Below are 24,032 nucleotides of genomic sequence, written 5' to 3' on the forward strand. Positions count from 1 at the left end.
AGCTGTTTTTGACTTTAGAAAGCCAATTATTCTCATTGGACCTTAGTTTTCTCACTTCTGAGATAAGAAGATTAGACTTGACATCTAGGCTTCTTTCTACGTCAGATGTTTTAAAATATACTGGCATCTTATCTGTTAGTCACATAATTGATGTTTTTGTATACTATTTTATAGTCTTTATTGCAGTTACATATTTCTGTGTATATTCCAAAATTTTTCTCAGTATTATTGATAAACTTTCCTTAATTTATATAAGGACATTTTTTATCATATATCCCCAGTGCAGTATTTATCCTCCATCTTGCTTCATAATGTACATTAGGGAAAAGATTTATAAGTCACCATTTCACTAATAGCTTTTATGTTTACAACTCTATTGACTACACACTGTTATTGTGCTACCAAAGTATTCAGTGAAAATGAAACATTGAATTAAATATGCCCATTATCTGAGGTAACATAGTCTTGGTGGAAATATTATGATGGGAGAGAGTAGACTATAGCAAGCTTAACAGCCATTAAGGTTCCTATGTAATGGCGGGACATCTCTTTCTGCAGAGTACCTTAGGTTGGCGTTAGGACTAATTTATCTCGGAGAACATCTTAAGGTCAGTCAGCAAACATTGATTACATACTTATTTACAGGTACTAGGCTGACTCTTGGGAATACAAAAAAAATGCAGAAATAGTCCTTGTACTCAAGGAGTTTACGTGCTATTTGGAGGAGACAGTATGTAGTTAATTAGGTACATACAGAATATGTACAGAATAGATGGATGGTTGTATCGGAGGATAAGGTATTAGAAGATGGAGGTTGAGAAAAGTCTTTTGGTAGGAGTTGAGCTGAGTCCTGGAAGAAGCCAGGGAATCTAAAAGGTGAAGATGAGGAGTTGAAGCATTCTAGGTATGGGGACTGCTAGTGCAAAGGCAGGGAAATGGTATGTTATTTGCAAGGAATAGCAAACAGGCTACTACGATCTATGGGGAATGAAAAGAGGTGGATGCTAGGTACAGGTTCTGCGCACTTCTGGAAGGAAGCTCTAGGTTGCTCCTGTTGCACCTTTTTTGGTTATTGTTGCATTATCCCAAGATCTTAGAGACGGCTCAGACTTGGGACCTATAAGCTTTCTGTGTTCCCATATTGGTCTGATACAGGCTAAAGTCTGATCACTGCTCCACTGGTCTGAACTCTGTAAATTCCTGATCTGAGTTTGGGTTGTGAGAGTATAGCATTGTTTAACTCAACCCCATCAGCAACTTGGAAAGCTCTGTTGGTTCGGTGTGACAAAACTGCACTCTCCTCTCTGGTCTGGGATTCCTGCCCTCGTTGTTTTTCTGTAGGCTGCAGACTGGACTTGAAGCTGCAATGAACCTGGAACTGGGTACTGGGTGATAAAGCAGCCAGTTGGCACCTGTATGTGTATGCTGCTTGAGGTCAAGATTTTCTGGTATAGATCTGGGCCCTCTTCTTTCCTTTTCCTTGGACCCTAGAGTGCTCTGTGCAGCTCTTGCTTGCCAGATCCTGGCTCCAGTGTCCACAGACATGTCTTTCTCCCTTTGCTGACTTGAACTAAGGGCAGCAAAGTGGCACAGTGGATAAAGCACTGGTCCTGAAGTTAGGAGGACCTGAGTTCAAATTTCACCTCAGACACTAGCTATGTGACCCTGGACAAGTCACTTATCCCCAATTGCCTTAAACATTCAGGGCCATCTCCAGTAGTTCTGATATATATCTTGCCACTGAACTCATATGGTTCTGGAGGAGAGAGTGAGGTTGGTGACTTTGCACAGCCCTCCTTCACTTAAATCCAGTTCACTTCAAGTCATGACATCGCGTTGATGTCATGGTCCTCTTCAAGAACAAAGGACAGGTAACAACAATAATGACTTGAACTGACAAAATGACTTACTGTGACCGTTTCCTAGATTTATCTATCAGTATTCAGCCTGGTGTATTCCTTCCTTCCTTCCTTCCTTCCTTCCTTCCTTCCTTCCTTCCTTCCTTCCTTCCTTCCTTCCTTCCTTCCTTCCTTCCTTCCTTCCTTCCTTCCTTCCTTCCTTCCTTCCTTCCTTCCTTCCTTCTTCCCTCCCTCCCTCCCTCCCTCCCTCCCTCCCTTCCTTTTTTTCCCCAGCCTGGTGTATTTCTAGATGTTTGGAGTAGTTTTTTTGGGGTTGCTTATTGCTCTTCTTATTGCTTCACCATCTTGGCTCTGTCTCAATACTGTATTTTTTCAAGATATTTTTTTCAGATGCCTAGTTACTTGAAACAATAATTTAATGCATTTATGCCTTTTGAATTTTTTACTTTATACTCAAAGCTCTATGCCAAGCTTTTTCTTTCTTTAAACTTTATTTTATAACTCAATTAACACCAAAAAAATACAGCAAGGAGCCTGAAAGAAAGAATTCAATTAACGAGAGAGAGAGAGAGAGAGAGAGAGAGAGAGAGAGAGAGAGAGAGAGAGAGAACCCCTGTATTACCCAAACCCATTCAAGCAAAACAGGTTTCTATTTTGTGTCATCAAAACATTAATTTCTTATTCTATATATGAATCTGTTTTTTTTTTCCTGTCATGAGATGGACAATGTTTTCTTTCATCAGTCCTCTGGAATCATGATTGGTCTTTCAATAAATAATTCTTTTTTTTTTTTTTTGGTGGGGCAGTGAGGGTTAAGTGACTTGCCCAGGGTCACACAGCTAGTAAGTGTCAAGTGTCTGAGGCCAGATTTGAACTCAGGTCCTCCTGAATCCAGGGCCAGTGCTTTAGCCACTGTACCACCTAGCTGCCCCCTGATTCTGCTTATTTCACTCATCAGTTTATACAAATCTTGCTGTGTCTCTTTGAAACCCTCCTTTTCCTAATTTCTTACAGCATAATATATATTTATTTATTCATCTATCTATTTATTCATCTATCTATCTATCTATCTATCTATCTATCTATCTATCTATCTATCTATCTATTGGTTGGGGCAGTGGGGGTTAAGTGACTTGCCCAGGGTCACACAGCTAGTAAGTGTCAAGTGTCTGAGGCCGGATTTGAACTCAGGTACTCTTGAATCCAGGGCCTGTGCTTTATCCACTGTGCCACCTAGCTGCCCCATATATTTATTTATTTATTTTTTTGGTGAGGCAGTTGGGGTTAAGTGACTTGCCCAGGGTCACACAGCTAGTAAGTGTCAAGTGTCTGAAGCCCGATTTGAACTCAAGTCCTCCTGAATCCAGGGCTGGTGCTTTACCCACTGCGCCACCTAGCTGCCCCTAGCATAGTATTTTATTATATTCCGGTACCATAATTTTTTCAGCTATTCCTCAATTGATGGGTATCCCCTTAGTTCCAGTGTTTTGCTACCACAAAAAGAGCTACTACAATTTTTTTTGGGGGGGTACACATAGGACTTTTTCCTCTTTCTTTGATCTCTCTGGGGTTTAGTACTAACAGTGGTATAACTAAGTCAATTGGCATAACTTTGTGTATAATTGCAAATTGCTTTCTGAAATGGTTGGATCAATTCATAGTTTGTTCAATAATGTATAAATTTGCTTTTTTTCTTTTCTCACAACAATCTGAACATGTCATTTCCTTTTTTGGGGGGATTAGTTTTGCTAATCTGATGGGTATGAGGTGGAACCTCATAATTACTTTAATTTTCATTTTGCTCGGTAGTTGTGATTTGGAACATTTTTCCCCCATATAGCTAGTGATAGCCTTGGTTTCCTCCCTCGAGAACTTTAGATTGCTTCTCTATCTTTTTTTTTTTTTTTTGCTTCAATCTGCATTCAGGCACTATCAGTTTTTTATCTGGGGATGGATAATATTTTTCATCATAACTCCTTCAGAGTTGTCTTAGATCATTGTATTGCTGAGAATAGCCAAGTCTTTTATGGCTGATCATCTTACAATATTGCTGTTAATTTGTATTTTTTCTGCTTCTCTTCCATTCTCCTGCAGGTTGTCTTGTCTTCCTTTTCTATTCCTCATGGAACACACTATAGGAGGAATAATCCCTTCACTGTTTACTTAATATAACATATATCAGCTATCCTTCTCTGTCCCTAATATTTCTTTTCCCCAATTATGCACCTCCCCCTCTTTATCTCCTTTCAACAAAAGACATTGATTCATCTGTGAGGGGTCAGTGGTGCCTCCGTTCTGCTCTTTCACCTTTTCCTGATTGTTTAAGGTCCTCTTAAATCATTAACTTCTTATTCCATTTTTATTCCTTGGTTGTTCCTGGTTGTTTTTTCTTCTACTCCATTGGTTAGTCTTTTTTTTTTTCTTTTTCTTTTTGAAACATGAGATAATTGGTATAATTAATTTCATTATGTCTTCTTTCCTTGATAATTTTTCTTATTTATCTTTCTTGTGCTTGTGTTTTTTGGGGGTCATTCACTGTTTAGAGTACTCCTTTTTACAATACAAGTATAAAAGGTGTTTTATGTAGTGAAAAGTTACTTGTTTCCCCTCAAAAAGGTATGGGACTACTTTCACCAAGCTCCATTATGTGTTTTGTTATTTTTTTTTTTTTGCTGGGCAATTGGGGTCAAGTGACTTGCCCAGGGTCACACAGCCAGTAAGTGTTAAGTGTCTGAGGCTGGATTTGAACCCAGGTCCTCCTGAATCCAGGGCCAGTGCTCTATCTTCTGCACCACCTAGCTGCCCCTCCATTATGTTTTTTTTTTTTTTGTTTGTTTGTTTGTTTTTAGTGAGGCAATTTGGGGTTAAGTGACTTGCCCAGGGTCACACAGCTAGTAAGTGTTAAGTGTCTGAGGCCGGATTTGAACTCAGGTACTCCTGACTCCAGGACCGGTGCTCTATTCACTGTGCCACCTAGCTCCCTCCATTATGTTTTAGTAGTAAAATAATCTGTCTTATTTGGGGGGAAAACCCCATTGCTAATAACTCTTATTTATTTGGGAACTACTTATTAATTACAGAGTTATAATAACTATGTCTCAGAACATAGTTCACTTTGCCTTAAATCCTTGAAGGTAAGCAAAGATTTTGCCAAGGAAGAATAGTGCTCTTCTTTAAAAAAATGGAACCAAAAATAAAAAGGATTTTCCTTTGCTTGACAAAGTTAAATGAACTAAAACCACTTTTGCCCTATTTATCTTCTAGCTGAGTTTTTGTTACTCCACAGGTATTTATTCCCTAAGGAGTTCTGTTGACTGTATATATTTGGATAGTTAGCTAAGCTATTGAATTGACTTTTATTAATAGAGGAGTCAAAGGATCCTCCCATATTCTGAAAGGATTTGGTTCATGTGTTTTTGTAAAAAGTTTGCACAGCATTCTTAATAAACCTTGTGAGCAGGTATGTTGCTTAGCTTCAGAAGGTAGTGTAATGGAAAGCACTGAATGAGGAGTCAGAAAACCGGAATTTTAGTTTCTGTTCCCTCACTTACCATGTATGTCATTGGACAAATCCCTTAACCTTTTTGCATTTCAGTTTTATTCTCTGTAAAGCAGGTTGGTAGGGCTCATAGGAGGCAGCAATGATGTAGTGAATAGCCAGACAAACCTGAAGTTAAATCCTGCCTTCTTTTCCATAGCAGGTCACCGAACTTCTCTGGATCTGTTTCTTTCTCTCTGAAATCAAGGAAATAATAATGCCTATGTCAAAAGTTTTTTGTAAGGATGAAATGAGATAAGGTATATAAAGTGCTTTACAAACCTTAGAGCTTTATGTAAGTATCAGCTATTATTATTATTGTCGTAGGTTTAGAGCTGGAAGGGACATTAGAAATTATTCAGTTTATGTTTATTTTACAGATGAGAGAAGAGGCCAGAGGTAACTTGTCCAAGGGGGCATAAATAGCAACCCCCCCATCAAATTACAAAGGGTTGTTTTTGAGGATCAAAATGTGAAAGCACTTTGTAAACTTAAAAGATACACAATTTACAGTATCTATTCAATCATCTTCATTGTATGCAGTTAATAAATGCTTATGAATCGATCTACCAAGGAATAAAAATGGTATAAGGAGCGGAAAAGGATGGCAATCTGCAGGAGAATGGAAGAGAAACAGAAAAAAGAAGGGGTAGGAACAGACAAGGAGCCTCTCATCCGAGTAGAGGAGAGTGGCTGGCTCTTTTAAAAAGGAATGCCATAGGAGAGTAGGAGATAGAACAGGAGACAAGGGCTTTGTGGTGGAGTTAGCCTGAGAGTAGTCTGCAATATCACTCTAGAGAGAAGTGTCTGCCTCCAATAAATTCTAAAACTATTAAAATTAATGGACCTGGTCAGCAAGGTTCAACAGTATGTGAGTAGGAGTGAAGTCAGAGGATGACGGGAGTAATTTAAGGCTCAGGTTTGGTAGGGAAATATCTTCAAAAGAATAATGAAGTAAGGGACTTAAGAGGACAGTGTAATGTTCAACTAGATCAATAAGGGGTCAAGACAAGGGACAGAAGAGAATGTAGTAGTGCCAGGAAAGAACCAAGGGGTGAAGTGATGGGAGTTTGAGATGAAAGTGAAGAACAGCGTTTGGAGTTGCTAGGCAGAGGAAGAGAGAAAATGACAATTAATTATGATCAGATAAAGGAGTTTCTGAGTTCATGATCCCATGTTCACGGAACACTTGTGGGTGATGACAAGATATCTTGATTATTCATGTCATGTTGATTTTAACAAACAGCTAATATTTTCCTCAGTTTTTAGATTAGGAAGCAAGTTGGAAAATCTCTCTGAAAGAACTGCTTAAAAATTTCTGCCTGTATGATATTTCTAAAGTCTTTGATTTTCTAAACAACATAGAAATATTATTCTCTGACTTCAAGACATACGTATATCTCAAAAATAAGAATGGAACCCAAGATACTCCTTGTCCTTGAGAGAGTAGTGCTTAACCTTCTTTGTGTCACAGCACCCCTCATACAGTCATGTTTTAAGAAACATAAAATAAAATAGGAAACCAGTTATTGAAGTACAATTATCCAGCTATATTAAAAAAGCAATTACACATACCCCAGGCTAAGAACCCCTGTTTTAAAGACTGATATGTATAGGTTTATATAAACTCATACTCAGAAGTAGTCTATGCAAAATGAATGGTTGAGGTTACCAGTCTTTTCCAACTTCTTTTAGTCCTGACTCACATGGAAATTCGCTTGACTGAGGAGGACATACTATCAGATATGATCAGTGTATTGATTTGATTGGTTTGATTCTACTAATTTGTTATAAAGGACAGTTCTAGTGGGGTGGGAAAATGTCATTAGAAAACATCATTGTGGAAAAAAATGCTTTTTCAAAAAAGCATCAGTAAAATAGATAGGGTGGAGGAAATTATTAGGAAGGGAAATAGATTGATTTTGCTTATTATTCCCAAGGAATATAACTTGTATTATTAAGTAGAAATAAAAGAGAAAAAAATTTGTGGAACCATATTAGGAAACAAAGTTCTTGACAATTGTGATAGTCATTTACATATATTGTTCTTCCAATGCTGCTTACTTCATTCCACATCAATTATTATTATTATTTTTTTTGGTGGGGCAATGGGGGTTAAGTAACTTGCCCAGGGTCAAATAGCTAGTATGTGTCAAGTGTCTGAGGCTGGATTTGAACTCAGGTCCTCCTGAATCCAGGGCTGGTGCTTTATCCACTGCACCACCTAGCTGCCCCTTCCACATCAATTCTTAGAAAGCCTTCCTATATTTTTCTGAATTCCATATAGTCACTATTCTTATTGTACAACAATACTCCATTGCATCTGTATACCAATTTGTTCACCCATTCCTTAGCTGATGGCTACCTTCTTTGATTCCAGTTCTTTGCTACCTCAAAAAGTGCTGCTGTGAATAAAGTGGGACCTTTATTTCTGTCTGAACCTTTGTGGGTTATACACCCAGCAGTGGGGTCACTTGGTTTATAGGTATGAAGAGTCACTTTTCTTGAGTTAATTCTAAATTGATTTTCTGAAAACAACTGTTCATAAAGTCTACCAGTGGATTATTGTGCTCTCTTATACTTGCTCTAAAATAGACTTATCTTTTTTTTTTTTACTACCATCTTTGTCAATTTGCAATATGTCAGGGGCAGATTCATGTGCATTTCTCTCATTGGTTTGGAAGATGTTTTCATATGGTCATTTATAGTTTTAAGTTATTCTTATGAAAATTTCCTATTTTTTTAAACATCATTTATTGGGGAATGGCCATATACTTATTATTTTTATTTTTAAAATGTTTTATTAATGCATTCACTTTGAATATACCCCCTGCCCACCCAGTGAAACTTCTTGTATAACAGATTTAAAAAAAGTTAAGTAAAACCAACAGAGACATTGATTGTATTTGACAACATATCCAGAGTTCCTCATTTCTTCACCCAAAGGAGAGAGGTGCATTTTTGCATCTTTTCTTTCAGGCCACACTTGATAGATAATTATAATTATAACATGTTCAGTTTTGTTCTATCAATTTTTTGTTTAGTTTGATATTTTTACTGGTTCTGCTTTCTTCACTCAAAATAAGCTAATATAATTTTTCCATGTTTCTCTGAGTTCTTAATATTTGTTAATATTCCATCAGTTCTATTCATTTTTTGTAACTTGTTTAGCAATTGCCCATTCAGTGAATGTATGTACTTCTTTTCCCAAGTTTCTTGCCACCACAGAAGGTGCTCCTATGGATATTTTGGTGGATATGATGTGTGGTATCTTTTTTTGTTTGTGGGATTTGTTTTTGTTTTTGTTTTTTTTTTTTGGTCTGTGACCTCACTTGGGATATATGTTTAGCAGTAGCATCTCTCTTGGGTTTGGTTGTTACTTTTGTGCAGATGACCTCCAGATCCATATAGTTGGTTTCACTTTCTTTCTGGAGCTCCAGTTAGGTATCAGTCAGTTCGTGTTATAAATTTTGAACTGGTGCACTAGAAGAGTCTTAGTTTAGTAGGTCCAAAAGAGCTTTCCTTCCAAACTTACCCCTTTTTGTTACTATTGAGGATACTATGATCCTATTCATTGCCTAGTGTAGTCCACAACACCTCACTTCCACCCACCCTATGTATATGACTTGCCATTTCTATTTCCACATCCGTTATCTCTCAAAACCTTTCCCTTGTTTCCACTTGGATGGCTATCATCCTACTTTAGGCTTCTTATCACTTCTCTTCTGGACTGTTAAAATAGTTTCCTGATTGGTCTTTCTGCCTTAAGTTTACAGCACTCCAATGTATTCTTCACATAGCAGCCAAAGTAATTTTCTTAAAGCACAGGTCTAACCATGTCCCTTTCCTATTCAGTATACTACACTTGCTTTCTGTTACCTCTAAGATGAAATATAAACTTCTCTTTTTGGTGTTGAGTCTTTTACAACCTTGCCCCGATTTACTTTCCATTTTTTTTTTGCAATATTGTTCCTTTCATTTATTCTGTAATGCAGTCATTTTTTCCCCTTGTTGTTTCTCATTCATAGCACCCAGGTTCTTGTTTCTGTGCCTTTACACTAAGCTGTTCTTGATTCCTGGAATGCTATCTTCAGTCCTCTAACTCCTCTCCTGTACTTCACAGTTTTAGGGATTAGTGACATTGGTATGTAGTCCATTTGGGCCAATTTTTCTCATTGAGGGTGGCTGGGTGTTCTTTTACCATCTGTCCATTCATTCTGGGTTTCAATTTCTTTAACTGTTTTTGTTCTAGTCAAATAAGAATTGAGGAATTTTGCATTCTCTGTTATCAATTAATATTGTACATATTGTCTCATCTTTTGAGAGCATTGATAACCATTTCTAGCATGGCTGAAAAAAAATCTCAATTTTATTTTCTTTCGTATTTATTGCCAGCTTCAGCTTGTTCCAAGCTTTATTGTTCCTGATTCTTTTCTTACAGGTATATGTGACATTTTTTATATTCATCATAAATACAAATATAGATATATTCTTCATTATATATGTGTGTACACACATACTCTTCTGTCTCCTGTACATATATTTAAAAAATTGTTCTGTGTGGTTGGCATCCACTTTTCTTTCTCATTAGTTATTATGAAATTAACCACTACAATTTCTATACATGGTCACAGAAAATATTTTTCCCTCATCACCCCCAATCCTGAATGGTCACCATCATGTCCCTGCACAAAAATTTGGCAAAGGAAATGAGGCAGGAATGAGTGGTACAATCCACTAAGGATTTCTTTAATATTTCTTGAAAGACTTCATCTAATCTATTCCAGACAATTGAGTTTCTGTTCTTATCTTTAAAATCTCTGAGGAATGAAAGTTTTCAACTTCTTTAGTAAATTATTCCTGGGTTTGGACTAGCTCCACAGATTTCCCTTTTTTCCGAGCCATGAATTAGGTAGAATTATTAGAGTATGTACTCCACTGTTTCAAAAGTGGAACATATCTAGGTTACTAGGCAAAGAATTGAGAATTGTGTGGGTTTGGTCTCCTCCAGGACATAGAATCCTATAACTGAGTAGCTGAAAGGCACCTTGTTCACCTATCTCATTTTATAGATGAGAAACTGAGGTCCACATTTATTCACTGTATACAGTTTGTTGTAAAGCCAAGACTAAAATTCAGGTTCAGTGATTATTCTAATCCTATTTCTACTACCACTTCCTCTTTTCTTTAATTTTAATTTTAACTTATTCTTTTTGGTTTGAAATAAACAAAACAATAACTTGTTTTATTACCCATGTTTTTGCCTTTAAAGCAGAGAATCCTTGGGGATATTGAAAGAAATATTTGGGAAAAGGAAGAACAGATAATAGGTAGTCCAGGAAAAAGAACTGACTAGATAACTTTCTACTGCTTTCTTTCTGCCTATTCAGTACCATGATTTTGATTCTATCTCTACATTGTAACTAGAATCAGTCCCCTTTTCTCCAGTCACAGAGCTACCACCCTACTTCATTGCCAGGCTATTTCAAGAGCCCCTAATTTATATTCCTGTTGCAGTTCTCCTCTGACTCTAAACCGTCCTACATACAGCTACCAAAGTGATACTACTAAAGCACAGATTTGAACATTTCACTCCACTGCTCAAAAAACTTCAGTGGCTCCCAATTACTTTGAATATAAACTATTCCATTTGGCATTGAAAGCCCATTGCAATCTGGTCCCATCTTACTTTATGACACTAATTATACATTTCTTTCCTTCATGTACTCTATATTGTACCTAATCCTATTTTCTTCACATGCTATATTCCATCTCCCTTCTTTGTACCTTGGGACAAAACTTATTCCTAGATGGCATTTCTTTTTTATTTCTGTCATTTAGTCTTCCTAGCTTCTTGCAAAGTTTACTTTAAATGCTACCTTTCTTTGTGAGGCCTTTTTTCACCCTCTGTCTGCTAGGATCTCCCCTTCAAAATCTCCCCCCACCTCCTAAGCATATTGCTTTTTATTTTGTATATATTTTGTATACTTAGCTTATAATACATACATTACATAGGCCCTTAGGATCATAGATACAAAGCCAGAACGGACTTCAGAAGCATTTAATCTGACCCAAGACTCAGGGATGTTGAGACTTGTCCTATGTCACACACAGTGTTCAGGGCCAGGCCTGACTTGGGCTTTTCAGGTGTTCAGGCTTCGGACTATAAGGAAACTCGGAGACCACACAACAATAAACAGAAAGTTTATTCAATAATAGTACGTAAAGAATACTCAGCAAGAATACAGCATTAGTTGATTTGGATGTATCTCCCCTCCCACCCTCCCCTCTTTCCCTCCTGCCCCTAGTTTCTTAAGGCGGCATAGTTGGTCAGAAGGGGTATATGTCAGTGTCTAATCCCAATGAAAGAGTATAATACCAAGATGACTAAATGCTACATGTAGTGGATACTCCAAGGGAAAACAACATATGTATATATTTTCATTCTTCACAAAGATACAAACTTTTCCCTCATTTACTAACAGAAAATCTAGGACTAGCCTATTTTAAAAGGTAACCAGTTGGTTCTGACTAATCTGATCTTTGGAAGCCTAATCAAGGGGTAATGGTACGAAATTATTTTATTAATTTGCAATTAATAGTTGGCCTCCTGATGTAAAGTGGTATGAGTGCTATCTGTGGTAAGGTAGACAATAAATTATAAACTTGAATGCAACCTGTTTTTGGACAGAGATTCCTTTGTTATCACCCCCCCCCCCCAAAAAAAAAACCCCAAACCCAACAACCTATATTTTCTGGTGTACCATACATATCTCCCATCTTCCTTAGAGGCCTTTGTTGATAAGTTTCTCCCTTCAGTAGGGCCTGGGTAAAGACTCCCTCACCTTTATCTTGGAACTTAGGATTCCCACCAAATCTAGTAAGGTATTCTCTTTCATTCAGGTGAATTTATACTCACAATATTTGTGCTAAAATAGGAAATCAGAAGATAATTGGGATAATTAAAAGATAATCAAAAGAAAATTGGATACATTTGGCTTTGGAATACAAAATGAAGCAGGGTAGAGACAGAGTTTTGCCAAGTCAACTCTCTGGTCAGAACAACCTAAAAGGCAACTCTACATATGGACATCACCAGATGGTCAATATGGATCGTACGTATACTTTGCAGCCAAAGGTGGAGAAGCTCTATACAGTCAGTTAAAACAAGACTCAGAGCTGACTCTGGCTCAGATCATGAGCTCTTCTTATTGTAAAGTTCAGATTTAAATGAAAGAAACCATTAGATTCTATAGGTATGATCTAAATAACATCCTTCATGAATATGAAGTGGAAGTAATGAATAGATTTAAGGGTTTACATTTGGAGATAGAGTGCCTGAAGAACTATGGACAGAGGTTCACAATATTGTACAGGAGGCAGCAACAAAAAACATTCCAAAGAAAATACAGAGCAAGAAAGCAAAATGATTATGATGAAGCTTTACAGATAGCTGAGGAAAGAAGGAAAGTTGCAAGGGAAAAATATACCCAACTGAATTTCAGAGAATAGCAAGGGGAGATTAGGTTTCCTTACATGTGCAATGCAAAGAAATGGAAGAAAACAGTAGATTGGGAAAGATGAGATCTCTTCAAGAAATTTAGAGCTATCAAGGGAATGCTTCATGCCAAAATGAGCGTGATAAAAAACAAAAATGATAGGGATTTAACAGAAGCAGAATAGGTTAAGAAGCGGTAGCAAGAATACACACAAAAAACTATACAAGAATGATCTTAACATGATTAATGGTTACCATAATGGTGTGGTTGCCGATCTAGAGCCCAACTGACATTCTAGAGAATGAGGTCAAGTGGGCCTTAGGACACATTGTTAACAATGAGGCTGGTGATGGGATTCCAGCTGAGCCATTTAAAACCCTAAAAGATGATGCGTTAAAGTACTGCACTCAATATGCCAGCAAATTTGGAAAACACAACAGTGGCCACTGGATTAGAAAAGATACTCCTAAGGAAGGAAAATGCCAAGGAATGCTTAACTTACTGAACAGTTGTGTTCATTTTTCATGACAGTAAGTTTATTATTAAGATTCTGCAAGCTAGGCTTCAGCAGTATGTGAACCAAGAATTAGCAGAAGAGCAGGCTGGTTTTCGAAGAGGCAGAGGAACTAGAGACCGGATTGCCAACATTTACTGGATTATGTGTGAGAAAGCAAGGGAGTTCAAGAAAAACATCTGCTTCTTTGACTACACTAAAGTCTTTGTGTGGATCACAACAAAATGGGACAAGTCCTTAAAGAAATGGGAGTACCAGATCATCTTACTTGTCTCCTGAGGAATCTATATGTTGACCAAGAAGTAATAGTTAGAACTGAACATGGAACAGCTGATTGCTTTAAGATTGGAAAAGGAGTATGACAAGGCTCTATCATTGTCACCTTATTTATTTAACTTATATGCAGAGTACATCGTGTGAAATGCCAGGTGGTATGAAGCAATCAAAAGCAAAAGGTGTCCAGGAGAAATATCAGCAATATTGGATATAGAAATAATACCACTCTGATGACAAAAAAGTGAAGAAGAATTAAGAAGCCTCTTGCTGTGGGTGAAAGAGGAGAGTGGCTTGAAGCTTAACATCAAAGAATCTAAAATCTTGTCAATTGGCCCCATCACTTCCTGGCAAATAGAGGGAGAAGAAATGGAGTCAGCATCAGATTTGTATTCTTGAGCTCAAAGATCACTGCAGACAGCTAATGCAGACATGAAATTAAAAGATGCTTGTTCCTTGAAAGGAAAGCTATGCAAATCTGGACAGCAGAGACATAGCCTTGCTGCCCAAAGTCCATGTAGTCAAAGTCAGGTTTTTCCACTGGCAATGTATGATTGTGATAGTTGGACTATAAGGAAAAGCTAGGGAGCTACAGAATTGATGCTTCTGAATTGCGGTGCTTGAGAAGACTTTTGAGAGACCATTGGACAGCTAGGAGAGCAAATCAATCAGTAGTTAAGAAATTAATTCACTGGGAGATCAGATACTGAAGCTGAAGCTTAAATACTTTGGTCACATAAAGAGAAAACAGGACTCATTGGAAATGACCCTGATATTGGGAAAGATTTAAGGCCAAAGAAAAAGGGGATGGCAGAGAATGAAATGGGATAGATAGTGTCATGGAAACAAATGTGAACTTGGACAGATTTAAAGAGATAGTGAAGGATAGAAGGATCTGGCTTGCTATGGTCCATGGGGTCGCAAAGAGTTGAACTTGACTGAACTACTGAACAACAACATTGTTATGCAGAGATTTTTTGCCTTTCCTGTGTTATTAGAAAGTAAGATAACTACTAACAGTTCTTCCCCTTGGTTCCTTTGAACTTTCCTGGGAATAAATTGTCCAAACATCATGAAGGAAAGGATACCTGTCAACTTACGGAGACAGAAGTGGTTTCTTTCCCTGGAGTATATGGATCATTCTGAGGGGGCGGGGACCTTGATGCCCAGCTGACTTTATTCAGAAAATAGAATAAGGAAGGTCCATACAGGGACATATACCAGGACAACATTTAAAAGCAATCTGTTCATATTGGATAAGCCTTCTTTAAGGTCATAGCTAAGGAAGACCTGGACTGGAGAAACATCTCCCTTACTAGGATTTTGTGGATTCATCCTGGTGAGGGCATGATAACCAAGCTGTTTTTTCAACAGCATGGTGTCATGGCTGTCAAGTCTGAATTGGTAGCAGATCAATCCTTGCCATTCTTGTTAGAACATCAACCGGATTGTTCATTTGAGTGGTATGATGTCTATGAGGGACACAGATATGTCCCACAAACAATGCTGTATTGGGGAGAGATATCAGGAAAATCTCTCCATTGGTACTGACTTCAAAGGGAAGAGCTTCTGATTGTCCAGTCTTGTCCCCTCTAGGCCCGAGATGGACCACTCAGCCAGACTCCAAGACATTGCCCAAGAATTCTCAAAGATAAAAATATAAATTTCTCTGTTTATAGCCCTACACATTCTGGCTCCAACCTAGTTTTTTCCTTTCATTTTAAATTTAATTTATTTCGGTTAAATTTTGTAACAAATAGGCAGTCAAGCAAAATCAATTCCCACATTGGCCATGTTGAAAAACTATGTGTCTCAATAAGCACCCTGAATCTGGGGCAGCTAGGTGGTGCAGTGGATAGAGCACTGGCCCTGGAGTCAGGAGGACCTGAGTTCAAATCCGGCATCAGACATTTAACACTTATTAGCTGTGTGACCCTGGGCAAGTCACTTAACCCCAGTTGCCTGCCCCCCCCCCAAAAAAAAGCACCTTGAATCCATCACCTTTCTAAAAGGAGATGGATAGCTTGTTTCATTATGGGTACTTTGGAGTTGTGGCACACCCTATCTTTCCCTCCTTTTTGGCTATTATTCCTTCTCCTGAACTCTGTGATCAAGCAGAATGAACCTTGTCTCTCTTCCTCACACTTGACACTCCATCTCCTGTCTGCCTGCATGCATTGGTAATGCCTGTTTCATATGCCTAGAATTCACTCCTTCCTTACTTTTGCCACATAGTCTTTTTTTTCTTTAAGACATCACTCAAGCACCATCAAGCCTTCATGAAGCCTTTCATGATCCTCTCAGCTGCTATCAACTCCTTCCTAAACTACCTTGTATTTAATTGGTTTGTATAAATTTGTGTTTATTTACTTTGTATTTATGCTCTATGTGAGCGTGTGTGTGTGTGTGTGTGTGTGTGTCTGTCCATTCCTTCCCCCCCCCCCCAGAATATAAGCTCATTTGGGATAAGATTGTTCAATTCTATATGTATCCCCAGTGCCTCACACAGTAACTGGCACATAGTAGGGGCTTAATAAATATTTGTTAATTGACTGATGAGGATGTTATTCACTTTATACTTCAAGATTTTCTTACATATTAGCCATGTGATTTGCTGCTCAGCCCACCAGGAGGACTTCTTATCATCCTTCAGGGTATTCTGGATTAATGGCTGCCACATTACAGTTGCGTATGCCTCTTTTAGATTCATTGATGAATCAAGCAAAATGACAATCCTTAGGAGATGGGTCTTGTATTTGGGGTCCACTGGTCTAACACAGAAGTGAGGTTGTTGGAGCAGGAACTACAGGCCTCACTCAGCCTTTGGCTCAGTTAGCCTCCTCTCAAAGCTTACTAACACTTTTGAGACCTGGATTGAGTTCAGTCTTGGAAATACTATTTCCATTAAGCAGTGGAGGCCTCCTGTGCTTTATCCATCTTGTTAGAGGAGCTCTCTTGCATCACCCAATACACAATAGAAAACTCTGGAAAAATGTGTGATTATATCACTGAAACATCTGTTCAGTAGCAACAGGGCTCAAGAACTGGCGAGTAACTGCTTAAAACTTTTTTTTTTTGGTTATTCTTAACTTGACAAACATCAATAAAAATGAACCTTTCCATATACACAGGAGGATAGAATAAGAGGATTGTATACAAAGCCATGAATCTCTCTTAGTACAGCTTTTATTAATAAAAACAATTCAACACATAAAATTTTGAAGTTTCCCTGCTTGTCTATGTGTCTTACTGAGCCTCTTTTTCTTCTGTACATTTTTAGAAATGTTACAATTTCTCTCTTTTCATTATAGCAAAGAATTATATAAACATCTCTTTTAAGGTTTGCAAAGTACTACATATATATTATCACATTTGATCATTCCAACAAGCTTTTAAGAGAGGCTGTATTATTTTCCCCATTTTACAGATAAAGAAATTGAGACCAGGAGAAGTTAATGGACTTGCCCAAGTCACAGATAGTAAACATCTGAGATAGTATTCAAACTCAGGTTTTCTTCACTTCTAATCAAGTGCGCTATCCAACAGGGACCTAGATTCCTGAACAACTGCTTTTTTTTTTAAGTATTTATTTTATTTTATTTAAATTTTTCCCCAATTGCATGTAAAAATATTTTTTGAGTTTCAAATTTTTCTTCCATCCTCCCTTCCCTTCCCCCTCCCGAAGCCAGCAAGTAATCTGATATAGGTTATACATTACAATCATGTTAAACATATTTACACATTAGTCATGTTATAAGAGAAGAATAAAAAAAAAAGGAACAAAGAAACACAAGAAAAAATAAACAATAATGACAAAATAAAATCATCAATAAAAGTGAAAATAGTATGCTTCAATCTGCATTCAGACTCCATAATTCTTTTTCTGAATGTGGAGAGGATTTTCCATTATGAGTCTTTTGGCATTGTCTTAGATCATTGTATTGCTGAAACGAGTTTAAGTCTGTCACAGTTGAGCATCATACAATGTTGATGATACTGTGTACAATATTCTTTTGGTTCTGCTCATTTCACTCAGCATCAATTCATGTAAGTTGTTTCAGGTATTTCCAAAATCCATCTGTTTATCATGTCTTACAACGCAGTAGTATTTTATTACATTCATATACCACAACTTGTTTAGCCATTCCTCAATTGATGGGCATCCCCATAATTTCCAATTCTTTGCCACCACAAAAAGACTGAGCAACTGCTTTTCAAAAGTGGTAGGGAATGAATGGCAATTCTGTTGTGGCTCCAGAAGACTTAACAATTGTTTCATATGGCTACTTCTTGGTGCTTTCTGTTCAGTTTGGGTAGTCCTTTGAATAGAGAGCTCCAAAACATATACCCTTCAGAGGGTCAACACGTTATCATTGTGATAGTGAATATTTGTGTCCTGAAGAATTGGGGCTTCATTTAGATTCTCTCCACCAAGTTGTTGCTTGTAGCTGGGGGAAAGGCAGTAAAGGTATATAGGACTCTTTTCTAGGTAAAAATGAATGGCTACTGGCTAGTTTCAGCCACAGCAAAAGATAAAAAAGCATTAACGAGGTCAACAAGTCTACACCACTCATTGGGAATGTGGGTTTCACCATGTTGTTGAAGTCAGCAATGTCCATAGTCACTAGTTAGATTACTTTTAGTTTCCTGTAGTCCACTTTAAGCTGACAGGTGCTGTTTGCCTTCCTTACTAGGACTGATATTAGTGGAAGTGGTATCAATTACAAAGTACTCCAGCTTCTTATTTCTCCATCACTATCAAACAAATAATTCTTATTCCTTCTAAGACCCATTACTATTCATTGTTAATGACATGGGATAGCTTGGGCAATTCCAAGAGTTTCCATTTGACTTTACCCACAATAACTGGTGTAGTGGTTTCTCTAAGTGTCCATCTATCTCCCCAAAGCCCAGGACATTCATTTCCATTATCACCTTGATAGATCACGGGTATGTGTTGTGAATTTGCAGCTGCACAATAACTGCAGCCGATGTAGCTCCATTGTTCTGGATCAGGTTAATAGTAGATGTTGATTTTATTATACTCTGGTAATAAGTATCAGAGATAAAATTTGAACCCAGATCTTTTGACTCTATAGTGAGTGTTCTTTGTACTGTACCACTGCTGAATCTAGTGTCTGGTCCAGTGTGTAGTACTTTTAGGTGCTCAATAAATCCTTGTTGATTGATTGATTTGACTTCTAAATATAAATTAACCATTTCATTCTTCATTTTATTTTATTTTATTTTATTTTTTGGGGTGAGGCAATTAAGGGTTATAAGTGACTTGCCCAGGGTCACACAGCTGGTAAGTGTTAAGTGTCTGAGGTCGGATTTGAACTCAGGTCCCCTTGACTCTAGGGTCAGTGCTCTATCCACTGTGCCATCTACCTGCCCCCATTTTATTTTTTATTCTATAATTGCTTCTAGATGTTTCTTTAATATCTGACCTTTTCCTTCCTTTAAAGTTTGGCTTTTTTTCCCCCAGGAAATTAACTAAAATAGAGATGAAAGTTTACTAAATTTACTTAGATAATATCTGAAGTAGGTTTGGTCAGATTTCAAAGAAATTTCACAAGTAAGTTGTGAACATTCATTTCGCTGAGTTAAATGATACATTTTTTTCCCCCTCCTCTCATAGGTGTGAAAGTTGTGTGGAATTACTCTTTGTGAGAGGAGCTGGAAATTGTCCCGAATGTGGCACCCCTCTGCGAAAGAGTAACTTCAGAGTACAGCTATTTGAAGACCCTATTGTTGACAAGGAAGTTGAGATTCGGAAAAAAGTGCTAAAGATGTAAGTGTTATTACTTCCAAGACTAAGTCTGACTGAAAGCCATTATTGATATCTTTTGTAAAGGTATTTAATAATTCAGATTTAAGAAGAGTGCAATGATGAACTGTATAGTAGACAACATTTTTTTTTTTTTTGTTTTTGTTTTTGCAGGGCAATGAGGGTTAGGTGACTTGCCCAAGGTTACACAGCTAGTAAGTGTCAAGTGTCTGAGGCTGGATTTGAACTCAGGTCCTCCTGAATCCAGGGCCGGTGCTTTATCCACTGTGCCACCTAGCTGTCCCCTAGTAGACAACTTTTGAAGTATAAGGATCAGTTATATAGAAATTTAACTTCCTTCCAAGGGTTTTTGTTTGTTTGTTTATTTGATTTCCTGGTAAATCATATGGTGTGCAGATGATAATCAAAAAGTATTTATATTTAAATACTTACTATGGGTCAGGCCTTGTGTTAGGGCCTAGGGCCAAAAATACAGATAAAGACATCAAAGAGTTTACTTTTTAACTGGGAAACAACAAATACTCATAAATATATGTAGAATAAATGTAACAGTTTGAACTATCTTGAAGAAAGGGAGGGATTCTATGAGGTAGAAGTGAGGAGAGACTACATTCTAGGCATGGAAGTACATTTTAGGAATTTATAAGTATAAAGGTGTAACAATTGGAGTGACGCTACCTGCTGGAGAGTTACTGTAGGAAAGCTCCACCATGAGGAGTAGACATCTGAGGGCAAGCCATGTGGCTTGGGAGGTCAGTTCCTTGGCGTCAGGAAGTAATGTTTGCTCATGGGTACTGTCTATCAAAGCTATCAGCCAATTAGCTTGGAGCTGTGTGTGCGTGTGCATGGGATGTTCCCAGTTTCACAGGAGGCTTCTGGGAGGAAGAAGGAAGCATTGGGTCCTTTTTGTTCCTGACCTTGCCATGGCAGGTCGGATGATGGGGTCTCTTAGAAATAGTTAGATTTTTACCTTTCTCTCTGATCATTAGATCCTAATGCTCTTTAATAAATGCTTAAAAGTCTAAACTTTTGCTAAAGCTTATAATTTATTGGTGACCACTCATTAGATATTTTAGACAGTATAGCTAGATAGCAACTTTACAAAGGCATGGAGAAGGAGATAGAGTGTCCTCTGTGAGGAACAGAGGGAAGGCCAGTGTGGTGGTGGCAAGGAGTATGTAGGGGGTACTAATGTCCAATGAGCTTGGAAAAATAGATTGAGGCAAGGTTGTGAAGGACTTTAAAAGCTAAACAGAAATTTATATTTCATTCTAGAGACAATAGGAAGCCTTTAGCATTTACTGAATAGGGGAGTAAAATGAATAGATTTGCACCTGTATAGGATGGATTGGAGTGGTGAGATACTTTAGTCTGTGAGATAAATTAAGTTGTTGTAATTATCAAGGTATGAAGTGGTCAGGGTCTCAAGTAAAGTGGTAATTGTATTTAGAGAGAAGAAAGGTTATAGAGTAGAAATGGCAAGATTTGGCAACTTATTGGATCTGTAGACTGAAGGAAAGTAAGGAGTGGAGGAATAATACTCAGGCTACAAACCTGGGAGACGAAGAAGAGACTGGAAAAATAGCGGTACTTTCAACAAATAGGAGAGTTTGGAAGGTGGGAGGTCTGGGGGGAGAAAGAATAAGTTCTGTTTTGGACATGTTGAGTTTGAAATGCCTTTGGCATGTCTAGTTTAAATATCCATTAGACAATTGGTACTGAGGCATTGAAGTTCAGAGAGAAAGTTGGGTTGGATATAATGATTTGGGAGTCAGCATCACCACCACCACCACCACCACCACCACCACCACCACCACCATAAACAGTCTGGCATTTGTGGAGTGCTTTAAGATTTGCAAAGCACTTGAAAAATATCTCATTTTATTCTCACAACAGCCCTGAAAGATAGGTGCTATCTTTATCTTCATTTTACTGATGAGAAAACTGAAGAAGATTAAGGTTCAGTGACTTGCCCAGGATCACATGATTGCTATGTATCTGAGACTGGATTTGAACTCAGATCTTCCTGACTCCAAGTCCATTGCCCCATATAGTTGTATAGAAATGATAATTATGCCAGTGGGAACTGATGAGTTTACTATAAGTTTTATTTAAAAAGGAACAACAAAAATGCTTTTATTTTAAAGAAAATGATCCATTTTGGGAGTAATATTCTTAATCTATTTGTGGTTAGAATAGAGAAAACTCATGCTTTTTAAGTTTGGTATATTTTTATTGCATTGTGTAAACTATCAGGCAGAAGCCACTGCACGCCCCCCGCCCCCCAAAGCATTAAAAATAAATTTTTTTTTTTGGTGGCTCTAGGTATCCACTGGGGTTTTTTGAGAAGGGGAATGAAATTGTGCTTTAGAAATATCACTCAAGCAGCTTTGGGCTCTAGATACTAATTAATTAGCTACTAACTGCCCTTCATTCACTCATGAAAGACAGTGTGGTCCAGTGTCTAGTGAGCTGGACTGCGAGCCATGAAGACTGATTTCAGGTCCTGCTTCTGATACATCCTGGTATTGTGTCCCAGAACATGTCCTTGTTAAATGATTCCCAGTGTTCTAAGGAATTTTTGAAGGCTAAGTTAGAGAGAAGGTGCTGACCTTCACTGGTAGAGAGCATCTCATCTGGGAGTTCCTTATGCCAGTGAAATTACAGGTCCAGTTCCTCCAGTTCCTTTTTATCATTTATTCAGCAAACATAAATTGAGCACCTACTACATGCAGAGCACTTTACTAGGTGCTGTAGGTGATGTTAAATAGGATACAGCATGACCTCAAACTTAGTGGAGCTTTTAGTCTAGTTCCTACTTTATAGTTTTGTTCTTAGGCATAGACTTTTTCCCCCCACGGGGCCCAAGTACAGTAATAGCATTTTTTTTTTTTTTTTTGCGGGGCAATGGGGGTTATGTGACTTGTCCAGGGTCACACAGCTAGTAATGTCTGAGGCCGGATTTGAACTCAGGTACTCCTGAATCCAGGGCCAGTGCTTTATCCACTGCGCCACCTAGCCGCCCCCCAGTAATAGCATTTTGAAAATTTCCTTATTCAAAACAGTCTATACAGGTTGTCCTTGAGAGAGGAGAGAGTTGCTAGTCCTTTAGGATGCATTTTCCAAAGATCAAATTTACCATGATCTTAATGTCTTACATTTATTTGTATAGGACTTAACAGCTTACAAAATACGTTCACATCTATTATTCCATTTGGTTCTCATCACAGTCCTGTAAGAAAGGAAGGGCAAATACTGTTATCTCTATTTGCCCATGAGTACATGGAGCCCCAGATCTTTTAAGTGACTTGCCCAAAATCATAGGTGGAATTGGAGGTCAGATTAAACTGAGTTTTTGTGATTTTTAAATCCAGTGCCTTTTTTTGTTGTTGTTGTTAATTCTGTCATGGATTTAGGCTCATTCTCTAATCCCTTAAACCTGTAATTTTTCTTTTTCTTAAATCTTCAAATATATTTTCTGTGTTATCATGTACTCTTTGCTTCTTCTTGTCTCACTTGTCTGAGAAGTTGATTTAGCTAACAGCCTCATCTAATTCTTAGACCCTTATTGACAGAGTTGAAGGAGAGGATAAACCTTTGTTGATACAACAGTGCTGTATATAGAAAACAATACTTTGTTTTTGAATAATGTAAGAACTAAGAAAAAAGTAGTGTGATAAACCTGAAAGCTGGTGATGTAATAACTGATGTTTTTTTCCTCTCTTAAAGATATAACAAAAGAGAAGAAGACTTTCCTAGTCTAAGGGAATATAATGATTTCCTGGAAGAAGTCGAAGAAATTGGTATGTTTTAATGCTTGCATTTTTGATGTGTTATGCCCATGAGACCATATGCTTTTATCTTTTAGATGCCTAGGAGAACATCTCATCTGTAATTCTTTAGCAAGATTTGTTGTGGTAGCTGCTGTTTATCTAATTACTTTTTCTTTGCACTTTAATCATGTTTGTGAAGTTTGGTGGTGGGTATACTTAAGTAATAAACATTTTATCTACCAGTGAAAAGTATGATAAATGGAGGAAGTGCTCCTTTAGAACTGCTAAGGGAAGATATTTTGTACAGTGTCAATGTTATGTTGTTTTTGTTGTTGCTCAGTTGTTTCAGTAGTATCCAACTCTTTGTGACCCCATTTGGGTTTTTCTTGGCAAAGATGGAGTGGTTTGCCATTTCTTCTTCCAGCTCATTTTACAGGTGAGGAAACTGGGGCAAACAAAGTTAAATGACTTGCCCAGGATCACACAGCTAGTAAATGTCTGAGCCTGGATTTGAACTCAGGTTTTTCTGTTATCTATTCTGCTACCTCCCTGCTCTGATGTTATATTAGAGAAGGTTAAACAAAGAGGAAAAAAATATTGAAATGTTTAGTCCTAGAGTCATAGGCTCATACTGTAGATCTGAGCTGAAGGAGTCCATCTACATTTTTTTTTTCAATAGATAAGGAAACTTGAAGCCCAGGAAAGTTAAATCTCATCTTTATCCTCTGAGTGATAAACAGATTGTTTAAAGCATTTTCAGGCCATTAATCTTGTATACCACAATA

At 37.7% G+C, this 24,032-nt stretch overlaps 1 protein-coding gene across 1 annotated transcript in view; it reads left to right on the top strand.

Annotated features, from left to right (window-relative positions):
* Positions 1-24,032, top strand: part of MNAT1 (MNAT1 component of CDK activating kinase) — a 236,553-nt gene that overhangs the window by 62,566 nt on the left and 149,955 nt on the right. The window contains exons 2-3 of the mRNA XM_043982241.1: positions 19,325-19,477; positions 23,204-23,277. Coding sequence (XP_043838176.1) covers positions 19,325-19,477; positions 23,204-23,277 — 227 coding nt within the window. The remainder of the gene's footprint in view (positions 1-19,324; positions 19,478-23,203; positions 23,278-24,032) is intronic.

This window comes from Dromiciops gliroides, chromosome 2, assembly GCF_019393635.1.
Source record: "Dromiciops gliroides isolate mDroGli1 chromosome 2, mDroGli1.pri, whole genome shotgun sequence".
Taxonomy (NCBI): domain Eukaryota; kingdom Metazoa; phylum Chordata; class Mammalia; order Microbiotheria; family Microbiotheriidae; genus Dromiciops; species Dromiciops gliroides.